At 37.8% G+C, this 13,428-nt stretch overlaps 1 protein-coding gene across 6 annotated transcripts in view; it reads right to left on the bottom strand.

Annotated features, from left to right (window-relative positions):
* GRIK1 (glutamate ionotropic receptor kainate type subunit 1) overlaps positions 1-13,428 on the bottom strand; it is a 376,065-nt gene that overhangs the window by 117,321 nt on the left and 245,316 nt on the right. For all 6 annotated transcript variants that reach the window (XM_075593906.1, XM_075593909.1, XM_075593911.1 and 3 more), the window contains one exon: positions 126-269. In XM_075593906.1, the coding sequence (XP_075450021.1) occupies positions 126-269 (144 nt within the window). The remainder of the gene's footprint in view (positions 1-125; positions 270-13,428) is intronic.

Here is a 13,428-nt window from a genome sequence, read left to right as displayed (position 1 = left end):
TTGATGAAGCCGTCCATTGAGTTAAAGACAATAGATAAGTATATACCATCAAATCAAAATCAATTATATACAGTACCTGTTGAATTGACATTTGAAAGCAGAACCGAGGTGGGAAATAAACTTACCTCTTTTATGAGGTTCATAAATCGAGGCCCAAACCTCCAGGGCTTATGTCTGTGACACTGCAGAGAGCTGACTGTCATTTGTGGTGAACGCTGAGTGGCAACTGCGACCATGTAAACAGCATCATACATCAAGGCTGCATCTGTCTGTATCAAACACATACACATACTGTATTTTATTATAATTCTCATGACTGGTCAATAGTATCGCTACTCCGCTGTCTTTCACAATTTGGCAGTCCCATCACTGTAACGGGAAAATTAGCATTTCTCCGTTCATCTCAATCATATACCATACCAAATGACAGACAAGGCATTACTGTATGTACGGTATGCAGAAAATAACTGCTATCTCCAATGCAGTTTAACAATGTACAGTATACAGTACACCACTTGTGGTACACTCCAGACAGGCTATGTTTAAGGATAACCACCTAGGCACACATTCAAAGAATATAAGTGCAAACACTGTATGCATTCTTTGCATTGCATTGATTATAATATTGTTCATTATATAATGTGGTCTGACTGGGGTGGTAAGATACATTACAAGTACAGTATCAGGCAAGAATACGTATGTGGGGATGTGTACATTGTTAAACTGCATTGTAGACAGCAGTTATTTTCTGCATATGTACAGTAATGAATTTACTGTCATTTGGTATGGTATATATATATATATATATATATATATATATATATATATATATATATATATATATATATATATATATAAAGAATAGAGCCCACAGGTATGCGGAGCTGTACCATTTTTACAAATATTACAATACAATTATAATGCAGGGAGTACAATACATAAAGGGTACATGCATAAAGAAATAAATGTAACATTTGGAGAAATTAGTCTGTTCAAAGAGCTTACAATCTAGTTAGAATGTGGGGAGACTAACATAAACAATAGGAGTAGATTTCAATGCATTGGTTACATTGGTTACAGTGTGTACTGTATATGAGCATACTGTAGGTTAGTTAGTGAGTAGACGGCATCCAGGACTACTGAGAGTAAATACTCTGTTGGTAAGTTTTGTAGTCAGAGAGTATTTTGCAGGCATTGAGAGGGAGAAAGTTCCAGAGGTATCTTGCAGCATGTGAGAATGGTTGTAGGCATGAGGGGCCTGTAGTGACCATGGGGGTGTAGAAAAGATGGGCAGAGAAGAGCGTAGTGAGCGAGTAGGGGGTATAGCGAGAGGTTAAAGCTGAGTATAAGGTGGGCTATGGAGTGGACAGCCTTGCAGAAGAGAAGAAGAATTTTGTAGTGAAGGTGGAATTTAATAAGGAGCCAGAAGAGAGTTTTCATGAGGAAAGAGGCAGAGACTGCTCGAGAGTAGACAGGGGAGAAAGTGGAGCACCAGGGAGGCCAGTAAGAGGAAGGTTGTAGTAGTCCAGACGGGAGAGAATTGGGAAATGCATTAACATTTTACTACCAGAAAAGGTTGTAGTTTAGCAATGTTACAGCAGTTACATGATTTAGCAATCACCAGAAATACAGTATTGTTTTTGGCTTGCTCAATACATTAATATATATACAGGACTATCAAGTACCCCTAATATCTGTCATATATCTATAATTGTTTTTAGAAACGTTCATCCCAGTCCTAATACAGTATATAAACTCATATTCTTAAACCTTATGGGATTAGCAGTTCTGTTCTTAGACATATATAAAAGTAGGTCAACAAACTCTGCACGTTTATGCACTATACAACTTAGAAACAGGGACTCCAATACCATATTTTTGTAAGAATGTCTCCCCCCTCCCCCCATGCTACACCACAGTGTAAATATAATAAAATTGAGTCTACTGTACTCCAGCACAGTGAAAACACCTCACAGAATATTCACTCAGTGAAACACAGTCTCACTCAGTTTTAGTGACTTTAATGATGTCCCAGTCTACAGTAAGACCCCATTGCTCCAGAGACCATGGGCCACCGATTAGCCACTAAACCCATAATACACCTTCATAATAAACCTTCTGGACGGGCTTAGTAAATTTGGCCGTTTATGGCTCATTCAATTGGATAGGGGTTTTTTCTGGCACTGGAATTGTCTTATAGAGTAATACCTCTTCATAAACAAAGACCTATATCTCTCTCAGGTACAGTACTTGGCCTTTAGATGCTAAGCTTCCCCTTCACAGATTGCTTCAGTCAAAGAATTGTTATACCATCTCATACTGTTACGAAGAATCCATAGAACAGCAACAGACTATAAATATCACACGCAATCATGTCAAACTGGACCGTAATCTAAAATAACTTTTGCAAGTGTGACAAGAGTAAATTAAAAAAAAGTGACTTCAGGGGTATTTGCCAAGGTTACTTTTCTGCGTTATCACATCACATCTCTAGCTGGAGGATTTGAAGAGAAAAACAAAAATGGATTTAAAACTAAACATCTAAGCTCTCGTTCCCCTTTCTCCATCCCTGCTGGAACTCCGGGAGATTAATAGATTTGATTCTTTTGCTTTTTTTTTAAATTTACTTAAGTAAATTATGATGCCTGTGGTTTTATCAGCAAAGTAGGCTTTTGCTGGCAGTCGAATGTAAACTGAATTTATCAGCAATTCTTAATCAATACACAGAGGTTGCAGAAGTTAACATAAAGCTATTTTCTGGAACAAAAAAAAATATTGTTGAAGATAATAGCAAATTGCAAATGGGATTAACTTTCAAATTTACAGCCTTAGGCGACAACAGCCATATTTTACTTATCCGAAATGCTCAAAACAGACATTCTGGATTTATAGTATTTTACGCATTATTTTATTGCTGGCAAGAAAATTGAATAACTAAGTAAATATAGAGGTAGCACGGGATGGAATAAAACATGCATTATAAAGTCCCTTGGCTGTGAAACTAATGTAAATACAGCACCAGATTTGTCAAATTAAGGCAGGGATGCACTTGGCTGTGAAAAGGCCTATCACACTGCAATCCTGAGTTAATTGCCATTGACTTTAGTGCCAATTAATGTCGAACCAGGGTACCATACTCTGAAACACGGCTTAGGGCTGTTATATAGAGCATGCGGCCGTGCGTGCCTATGCGAACGCGTGTGCACGTGCCGCATGCTTTTCGTAAATATAGTGAGAGGGACAGTATAATGGGAAGGTACAGTGTTTGTGTGTGTTTGTGTTTGTGTTTGTGTGTGTGTGTGTGTGTGTGTGTGTGTGTGTGTGTGTGTGTGTGTGTGTGTGTGTGTGTGTGTGTGTGTGTGTGTGTGTGTGTGTGTGTGTGTGTGTGTGTGTGTGTGTGTGTGTGTGTAATTTATTATTTATTTAAAAAAAAAAATTGGTAAAAATAAAATATTTATTACGTTTGTGCAGACTCACAAATACATACGCACATACACACACACACACACACACTCATATACATACATACACATATACACACACACATATACATACATTTAGCGCCGGTCGCGGCGCGAAAATATTCTTTTCCCCGTCTTCCCCGCTCCCTGTCGGCTCCCCTCTCTGTGCCGTGCACGCGCGGCCCTCGTATAGAAGGGCTGACTCACGTCAGCCAACTAAAATTTCGCGCGCACGCTCTGTGTAGCGCGCGCCCGGCACTATAGAACGTGCCTTAGTGAATCCGGAACACAAAGTTTTGAGAATTTGCTTTATTTCTGCACTAAGAAGAGTGATAACTGGTGTTCTTAAGCGTTATCAATGTGAAAATAGCTTAAAACGTATCAAACAAGGACAAAAATGTTCTTACAATTGACACAGTTGATCAACCTCTGAAAATTAAATTCCTGACCCTGTGCACAGAGGAAATATAGTTTGATACATAGCCCTGTGTTAATTTCTGAGGGCGTCTCATAGGTAATCTGTGGTTTTATATAAAGAACAGGTCGCACATAACATACATACTCAGCATCACAAGTTGTGAGTATCAAGCACATAAAGTCCAGTTTTGGTTTGGATTAGTTAAGGGTGACATTATGACATTGCATTTTACCTCTGTTTATGTCAGTCATATCCTTATATTAATACAACACTAACATAGACTTAGCTTGTCCTACCACTATGGCATACTGTATGTCAGGAGTAGAGATGGGCAAAACTGTCCAAAGTCGTTTCCTGGAATTTCCATGCAAGATCCGTTCCGCGGTGTAAAATTCGCCAACAGATGGTTCCAGTTCCAATCCGTGTAAATCAAAAACAATATATTGGCAAAACCATCAGAGCCCTCAAAACCCGCATGGGCAAACATGCTAATGGTGTTATAAATGCTACCTGTCATATTAATGAGCGTAGAAAATTAAACAGGTTAGCACAACACTGTGTTGATAAACATGCAGGGAATCCTTATGGATTACGTTTTAGATATACACATGCTAAAGAAGAATTGACTCTTTCACGCTATTTGTATTTTCAGAACTGAAATAATGAGAAAGTGATTATTATTCCTTATCTGCCTTGCTTACGCATTAATTAGAGAGAGCAAGATTCTCATAGTAGGGCCTTTTTTTTTTTTACTATACTAAAACACTATTTTATTATTTATTCGATAAGAAAGTTTAAAGGTACATTGTTTAAATTCATTGATTGAACAGCCAACATTTGTTTTCTCAGAGTGTCGTTTTCTTCTGCAAATTTCAGAAGAGATACAGTAAAATAAGTGTCAATTTATTCTATGAACTCTGTTTCTTCAGTCATCATGCTATCATATTGAGGGTGCAGACCATGCTCACATAGAGACAACAGTGAAAAACAAACGATTCAAATCATTATGCATATGAAATATTAGGCGTAACATAGAAAGTAACAATGTAGAGATACCCATAAAAATAAATTTCATATAAGTTAATGAACTATCTTTTTAACAAACACTAATCATTTTAAGGTCAATCTCTATAAATGTATTAATTGTCCTTGAATCAGCATAACATACAGTACTCTACTCTCACCTCTGAGAATCCCCATTCCAACCTTCTTGGTTCTTCCCAGGAGTTAATATCAGGATTTCTGACTTTTCCTGCACAAATTGTTGCCCATTTGTGAACTGCACAACCAGCACCCACAATATAGACTAAGATACCCATATTATTAGTGATAGACTGTGATTCCCGAGTGGAAAATCACTTATCACCTTTCTAAATTCATGTCTCTATTTCCTCTCTGATCTGCTTTCTCTGCTTACTGGCCCAGATAATAGGAGGGGTATGCTACTCCTTTTATTAGCTATCATTCAAAGACTACTTCTAATGGGCCAGTTCTCCAAGAACAGGGATACACATATCAGCGATATCCTGCCACTAGGTCAACCTGCCTAATATTATATGTCGGTTATTGGCATAGAACCTCCTCAACTGCACACATCTGATAGGCAATGAATGGACAGGCAAATGTGCATTATAACAGAAGCGGTAACCTTCATTGTGATAAGCATAACAATATTGTTTATCTTGTCTTATAAATACAGGTATTATGTTTTATTCTGTGCTTTGTCTGCTAAAACGTAATAGGTTAAATAGGATGTAGCACAGTAGGATCAAGTTAAGTCAAAGATATTTTTATTCTAAGGTCCAATTTTATTCTGTAATTTAGAAGGCACTTATTGTCACTCAGATCTGCAGAGTACGAAGGGTATTATGTGCTGTCTGCATTGAAAAATAGCTGTTCTGCCTTTTACTTTACAATAGTGGCACTGACCATGACATTATGTTTCTTTATACTCATAACCCTCATAATATTACATTTGCTTCATATGTATAGGAAGAAGCGGATATGATAATGCAATGATGCCTCATTAGGCAGGAGAACATCAGCATAAAATGTTATATATTGTCCAACAGGAATAGGGAATGAAAGGAGCTTATCTCCATCTCTTTACACAGCTTGCTGCCACAGCACAACACACCTGCCTAAAACAGAAAGATGAACGAGGGACTGAAAGTACATGGGTAATTTGGGGGAGACAGGAAGTAAAGGCTAAAATGCAGAAAAATAAGAGGGCACAAGGGGGAAAGAAAGTAGCATAATGTTGGGAAGTGTATCATTATGGAAACAGGCAGCTCATGGTAATGGTGTGTGAAGAAGCAGGGAGGGAGAGATTGGAAAAAGAAGGAGGGCTGGAACAAGAGTAGGAGCTGAAATAGAGAAGTGACAAAAAGAAGGAAGACAAAGGATGAGATATTTGCTCAAGGGGTTAGGCACAGCTGCCAACAAACTCCAGGTCAACTGAGTGACAATGAACAGATTCTGGTTTTGAATTCTCATATCGTTGGCTGCAACTTTGATGTAACAGAATAATACCTGATAAAACACCAACCTGTGGATCTTTATCACATGGTTGACTTTGAGTCAGTTGGCAGCCATAAGGTGATAGTAATTGGAAGGCTGTAGCCTGTATTTGTTACGTGGGGGGAGCAGCAATTACAGCCCAGGCTTTCAGTCTGCCTTGCTGCAGCAGGCTGACCTCACAGATGATCTGTGCTTTTAAATATCAAACAATTCCCAGTCTCCTTTCCTTAGTATTTTAAGTTGGGGCCGCTGACCTACACATTCTGCAATAGGTACAATAGGAAAAGCCAAGGTTTATAATTCAACAAATTGTCATCTACTCACTCAGTGTACTGTACATACTGTACACAAGCGACAAGTGAGTTTTAATGTTGAATCTTCACGCAGTGTGAAATTATATAAAAATGTAATGGAAATATGATAGCATTCCATATGCATTCATTTTTGTGCATTTGTTACATAAAGTCAGCTATAGACAGAATAATAAGAATAATTTATATCGGTGACGTTATGGGTGTGCTTCTCATATGGGGCATCTTAAAGTAGCAGTCCAAGCTGCCATTTTGTTTTTTAATTGAATTTTCCCTTTAATATGTGCATAAATATAATCCACACAATGATAAGTAATAAGCCAAGATGCCGATTGATCTGTTCTTCTTTGATCGATCGGCAAAGATTCAGCTCGAGGGTTCACTAAATGTCTGTCGCCCTTTCATTTGCAGCAGAAGAGTACCAAAGATGCAAAGCTCTGTGGGGAAGATCATGTGACCAGGCAGTCACTAGATACAATTGGTGCACTACTAGAGAGAGGGCAGGGCTCAAAAAGAGGTGTGCAAGAGCTTGTTTCAGAAGAGGAAAGGGATGTGACTTTGTAAATGGTTGCTATAGAAACAAAAAATGCTTGTTATATTATAATACATTAAAACTGCCGTTCAGATATATATATATATATATGTATATATATATATATATATATATATATATATATATATATATATATATATTGTGACATACGCCCCTCTTTTGTAGCGCTGACGTCTGTCTGGGTTCTTCCCGACACAGTCTTCTAGGGTTATTTATACAACAAACAGGAACATGCAAAGTATTACGTTGCTTAACTCAGGCCTCTGCCTGCTTTATTTTCATCCAAGTAAGGTACTGCAGTTTTAACATGTGTAGGTTAGAGGCACTAAGACATTTTCATTCAGCGGTTCACTTATCTCAGTGTCATAGCATTTCATAACTACACATCAGAATCAGCCTCTAACTGCGAACTAACTGGGCCAACTAACCTGGTTCCCCAGCTTAAAACAATGCCTCTCATTTAGGGTCACTAGATACAGCACAGTCTTTTAGCAACAGCAATAAACATTTGTTTTGTCTTATCTGTTCGTGGTGGGAACACGGTCCCAAGTGTCCAGGCAAATCCTCTGGTACTGTAATACTTGGATGGGCCGTCCACCCCGAAACTGGAAACAGGGGAGCAGCGATACCCCCAGCCTCCAAGGAGAGAGAGTGAAATGCAAACCTCTTTGTTCTAAATACCTGTGTTAGTGATTAGGAGAGCAGGTGAGGGAGAACTAGACCCATTGTAATCTGTGGTCTGGATTTTCCATCCAGCTGCCTGAGTTAATGTGAAGCTTGGGAACTGATCATTTTTAATATTCCTGCACTTTCTGACCTAAAACGGGGCAGAAAGCTGCCTAACATCTTTGGACGATGTCACAATATATATATATTTTAAATGCTGCAGGTATTTTCTTATAGAACAGAACTAATTTATTTTAAAAACAAACAGATAGGATTTTGCTTTGTCTGCAGCTTTATGGAATTCCAAATTGTGGTGACATACAACAGTATTGTGATTTATATATATGACTAAAATTCATCCTGTAACATTTAGAAATATGTAACGAGACACAATTTTTTATCCAGGGAGCCCTACCCAATATGCCATGAAAATGTCTTCACCTTGACAGAGAAAGTAGCAAAAGATGTGAAATCGTATGTGTTTTTTTTTTAAAATAAATCAGTTATGTCGTATTAAATAATAGGGACTGCTGTTGTTTTTCTTTTTATTAATTCAACTCAATGCAATGTTTAATTAGTTTTAAAGAATCATTTGATTTCTATAGTAGGTTTTAGCACACCTCCCCAGTAGTGCAAGTTCTTAGCAATCATTTCCTGTTTGGGATAATTTATTGTAGATCGAATTCCAGGGGAGCGTCGTGGATACCCAAAAAAGAAAAATATATAATAGTGTAATACAGTAACACAGTGATAATCAAAATATAAGGGGTTGCCAAATCACTACTCACAAACGAAGTAGATTTTAAAGCAATGGATCTGTCTGGAACTGTAAATCATCCCAGTCAGGTGTGGTATATAGGATCAGCAATCTCATGAAAAAGAGAAAACAGCCATGGTGCAGATAGAAAAACAAATTTATAAATAAAGGTCACGAATGGAGGCTTACATACTGTAGATCTTTAAAGTAAAGGCAGTATACAGATGGGTCTTTTCTGCGTCACAAACTCTCACCACCCGGTACACACTGCTCGCACAGCTCACAGGTCTCGTGTGTTTAGACCATCAGGAATGATGAAGACGTCATTACGTTGAAACGCGTTGAGTCTGGCTCGTTAGCCATCTTACGTGAGGAAGAGAAGCAGAGGGAATCTTAATGCTGCCCTCCGTTCCTGGCAAGCTGTGACGACACGATCCGGAAGTGACGTCGCGGGGTCTACACACACGAGAGCTGTGAGCTGTGCGAGCAGTGTGTACCGGGCGGTGAGAGTTTGTGACGCAGAAAAGACCCATCTGTATACTGCCTTTACTTTAAAGATCTATGTAAGCCTCCATTCGTGACCTTTAGTTATACATTTGTTTTTCTATCTGCACCATGGCTGTTTTCTCTTTTTCATGAGATTGCTGATCCTATATACCACACCTGACTGGGATGATTTACAGTTCCAGACAGATCCATTGCTTTAAAATCTACTTCGTTTGAGAGTAGTGATTTGGCAACCCCTTATATTTTGATTATCACTGTGTTACTGTATTACACTATTATATATTTTTCTTTTCTGGGTATCCACGACGCTCCCCTGGAATTCGATCTACAGTGCACCTCCAGACTTTTGAAACAGTCTTTTCTGCAGGGTTTGAGTGATAAGTGGTTCTTTTACCATTGTATTCACGATTTGTACATATTGATTATTTATCACTATTGATTTATTTTATTCACTTTATTATATCACTTTATTGTTTTATTGATTTATTAATTCACTTCACTGTCCTATTGGGTTTAGAAGAGCGCCATCTAGCATCTGTTGTTAGTGGGATAATTTATTGTCAATGTTCGCAGTAGTTTGAGCTGTAAACTGTAACAATATATAATGTTACAGTAGTAATATAAGGATACATTGTAGCTGCTGAGTTACACTGACTGAAGCAGCCGTTATGTTAGGAACACAATCAGGCTTTTGGCAGATTTATAACAGGAGCACCAAACGATTGACAGTTTAGGTAAGACTGTAGAATTATACATTGTCACGCTTTACATATTAAAATAATCATGTACAGTATGTATGTCTTACTTATATAGCACAATTAATGTACATAGCACTTCACAGCAGTAATACATGTGACAATCATATAGATAAATAATATAAATAACACATAATGGGAAGAAGTACTTCAGACATAAAAGTGACATTTAGGAAAATGAGTCCCTGCTCCGAAGAGCTTACAATCTAATTGGTTGGTAGGAAGGACGTACAGAGACAGTAGGAGGGTGTTCTGGTAAGTGCGTCCGCAGGGGGCCAAGGTTTATGTATGTGGTGTAAAACTATCACTCAAGAAGCTACTCATATGCTTCCTTAAGCAGGTGTGTTGAGTTGGGTCTTAAAGGTGGATAGAGAGGGTGCTAGTCGGGTATTGAGGGGAAGGGCATTCCAGAGGTGTGGCGCAGCCAGTGAGAAAGGTTTAAGGCGGGAGAACATTTTAAATACAAAAGGGGTCGAGAGAAGACATATTTGAGCAGAACGCAAGAGTTGGGATGGTGCATAGCGAGAAATTAGGGCTCAGATGTAAGTAGGAACAGAAGAGTGTAAAGCTTTAGAAGTGAGGAGGAGAATTGAGTGTGTGATATGGGATTTGATAGGAAGCCAATAGAGGGATTTCAGCAAGGGAGACACTGAGACAGATTTAGGAAAGAGTAGAGTGATTCTGACAGCAGTATTTAGGATAGATTGTAGGGGAGAGGCAGGAAGGCCGGACAGCAGGAGGTTACAGTAATCGAGACGGGAAAGAGTGAGGGTCTGTGTCAGAGATTTTGCCTTCGAGCAACAGAGGAAAGGGCATATTTTTGTAATATTGTGGAGGAAAAAACGACAGGTTTTAGCTACCTTTTGAATGAGAGAGGGGAATGTAATAAAAAATCATAATTAAATCAGAATCTAAAAAAAAAAGTTGGAAAGTAAAAAAGCTGCTTAAAGCTTTGAGACCATTTCAAATGAAGCAAGCAGAGACCAGCTTTGCATCATCTGGAAAAGGGGCCCATGTTTCTATATCCCATGAAGAAAATGTGCAGGCTTGTTCCCTGAAATACCATTCCCAAAGATGTAGAATAACAGCAAACACCATGTAACAGGCACCAGTAAAAGTAGAGTCATACACACTGTTGCATGTTACAAATTAGTTAACAAATGTTTCAGTTTGACATTGAAAAAAAAAAATACAGGGATATATTTTCTGGCATACAGTTATCTCCCTAGAACGCGAAATTGATGCGAGTCGCCCTTTCATTTGTAGAGAATATTCACAATACTTAATGCTCTCTCTATGGATCACATTTAATAACATACTCCAACATTAGCTTCCACTCTATCCTTATGGAAAAATAAATTCTATTTTAATTTAGAAAAAATGTCAGATAAGATTGGATTCCTAGGTTGAATCACTCAATTCATTCGCGTGTTATTAGTTTCCGTACCTTAAAGAAGCCTAATATTTTTCAAGATGATACATTTTACTTCTGAATTACATTTGAATAGCAAGGGTGCGTTCGGTAGATGAGGGGCAAGGTGGAAGGAATAGTAATTTACAGTAGAATTTGCCTCGCATGCACAGCTTTCTCCCTGCTGAGCAACTCCTCTTATCTTTTCTTATTCCCTGATACTTTATCACCATAACACAAGCCGTGTTAGAGGAATCGAGCAGGCAAATGCATTTTGACATTTTCTGACAAATGGCTTTAAACAATTCAGACTGGAAGGACTGTACATTTTTATGTATTATTGAGGTAACATCTTTTTAACATGTGCCTTTTCCATATTGTGTGTATGTGTGTGTATTTGTGTAGAGTAGGTGCGTGTGTGTAATATATATAATAGACAGACAGACAGACAGATAGCTATCTATACATATAGATATATCTATACAGTAGCTATATATATATATATATATATATGATAGATAGATATATCTGTAGCTATATATATATATGATAGATAGAAAAGATAGATAGATAGATAGATAGATAGATAGATAGATAGATAGATAGATAGATAGAGAAAAACACACGGGCGCAGAGACAGTTAAATTAACTATATAAAGTTAATATATGAATATCAATGAAAGTTCAATGGGTGGAAATGATGGTTGGAATCTGTGAAATAAAATAGAAAGGCAGATATGGTGAAGTACGTTTGTAATAGTCTATCACGCAAAACAAAGACAGCTACTTACAAAGTAGCAGATTTTAAAAGGCAAGTAGGAATCAAGTCCTCTCCAAGCTGCAGTGTTGAGTCTCTGCTTCCTCTGGAATCCACGTGGAACGCCCAAATGCAGAGTTGCTTCCAAACACCTATGCTGCTGCCTCTGCTCTCTTGCTCCCCACCTTTCCAAATCTCGCGATACACGGGAGAGTGACATCAGACGCCGGTCTGAGTTCCGTGGCTTAGTGGAGGGTGGCAATAGTGAATGTTATTGCACAAAAAGGTGTAAATTTCTTACTATCTGGGCAAGGAGTTAGGAGGGATATAGACTAGATATGTGAAGTCGTAGTATTCTTAACCCTATGCGTTTCGTCCTATAGAGGGACTTCTTCAGGGGTATGAAACGCGTAGGGTTATATATATATATATATATATATATATATATATATATATATATATATATATATATAAAGAAATAAATAATCTTAATTACATCTTCATACAAAGTTGGGAAGAAGAAAGAGGAAAACTGACAAAAACAAATCAACCTCAAGGAACACAGCAGAGCTTTGACTAAAGCTGCAAAATGACTTCAGCTTGATCGAGATGCACGGGGATACTTTAACAAACAATTTTGAAAAAGTTATAAAGATTGTAGTTGAGAGCACAGATAAAACTGGAGGAATCGCTAACCAAAAAACAGGATCAGAAAATATCAAATGAGACAAAGAGGAAACAACAAGAAATGAAGCAATCCCAATTCCTGTGAAGAAAAATTGAATCTTCAGAGCTGTGTAAGATATTCCGCAAGTGTATAACAGAAGATGTAAGAAAATGTAATGGTGATATGGTGGGGACGATTAACGAAGACAACAACTTTTAAAGCAACATGACTGGGAAGACACCAATAACCGTACTCAAACAAGAAGACGGATCGTCAATAAAATACTGTGCATTGAACATAAAGAACAGTTACCACAGGGCACAATCACGCAGAAAATAATCCACCAATTATTTACAATGCTTCCTTCCATAGGAGGCAATAAAATCCATGAAGAATGGGAAAGTCCACATGGAAGATGGAATTAACACTGAAATATTGAAAGAAGCTGGGAAAGAAGTAGAGAAAAACCTTTTAAAACTCTTTACATGCTGCTTAAAGAACAGGAGCAATTTCTGAACAATGTGTGAATGCCATAGTTACAAGTATAGATTAGGAAAAACCATTTGATTCTGTCTACACCTCCAGTAATTTGAAGTATAAAGAAGACAAAGGTTTGAAGAAGAATACATTGATATTTTAAGAAAT

Source organism: Ascaphus truei, chromosome 3 (genome assembly GCF_040206685.1).
Source record: "Ascaphus truei isolate aAscTru1 chromosome 3, aAscTru1.hap1, whole genome shotgun sequence".
Lineage (NCBI taxonomy): Eukaryota > Metazoa > Chordata > Amphibia > Anura > Ascaphidae > Ascaphus > Ascaphus truei.
The sequence above is the reverse complement of the archived record's forward strand: the minus strand, read 5'-3'. Positions and strand labels throughout refer to the sequence as shown.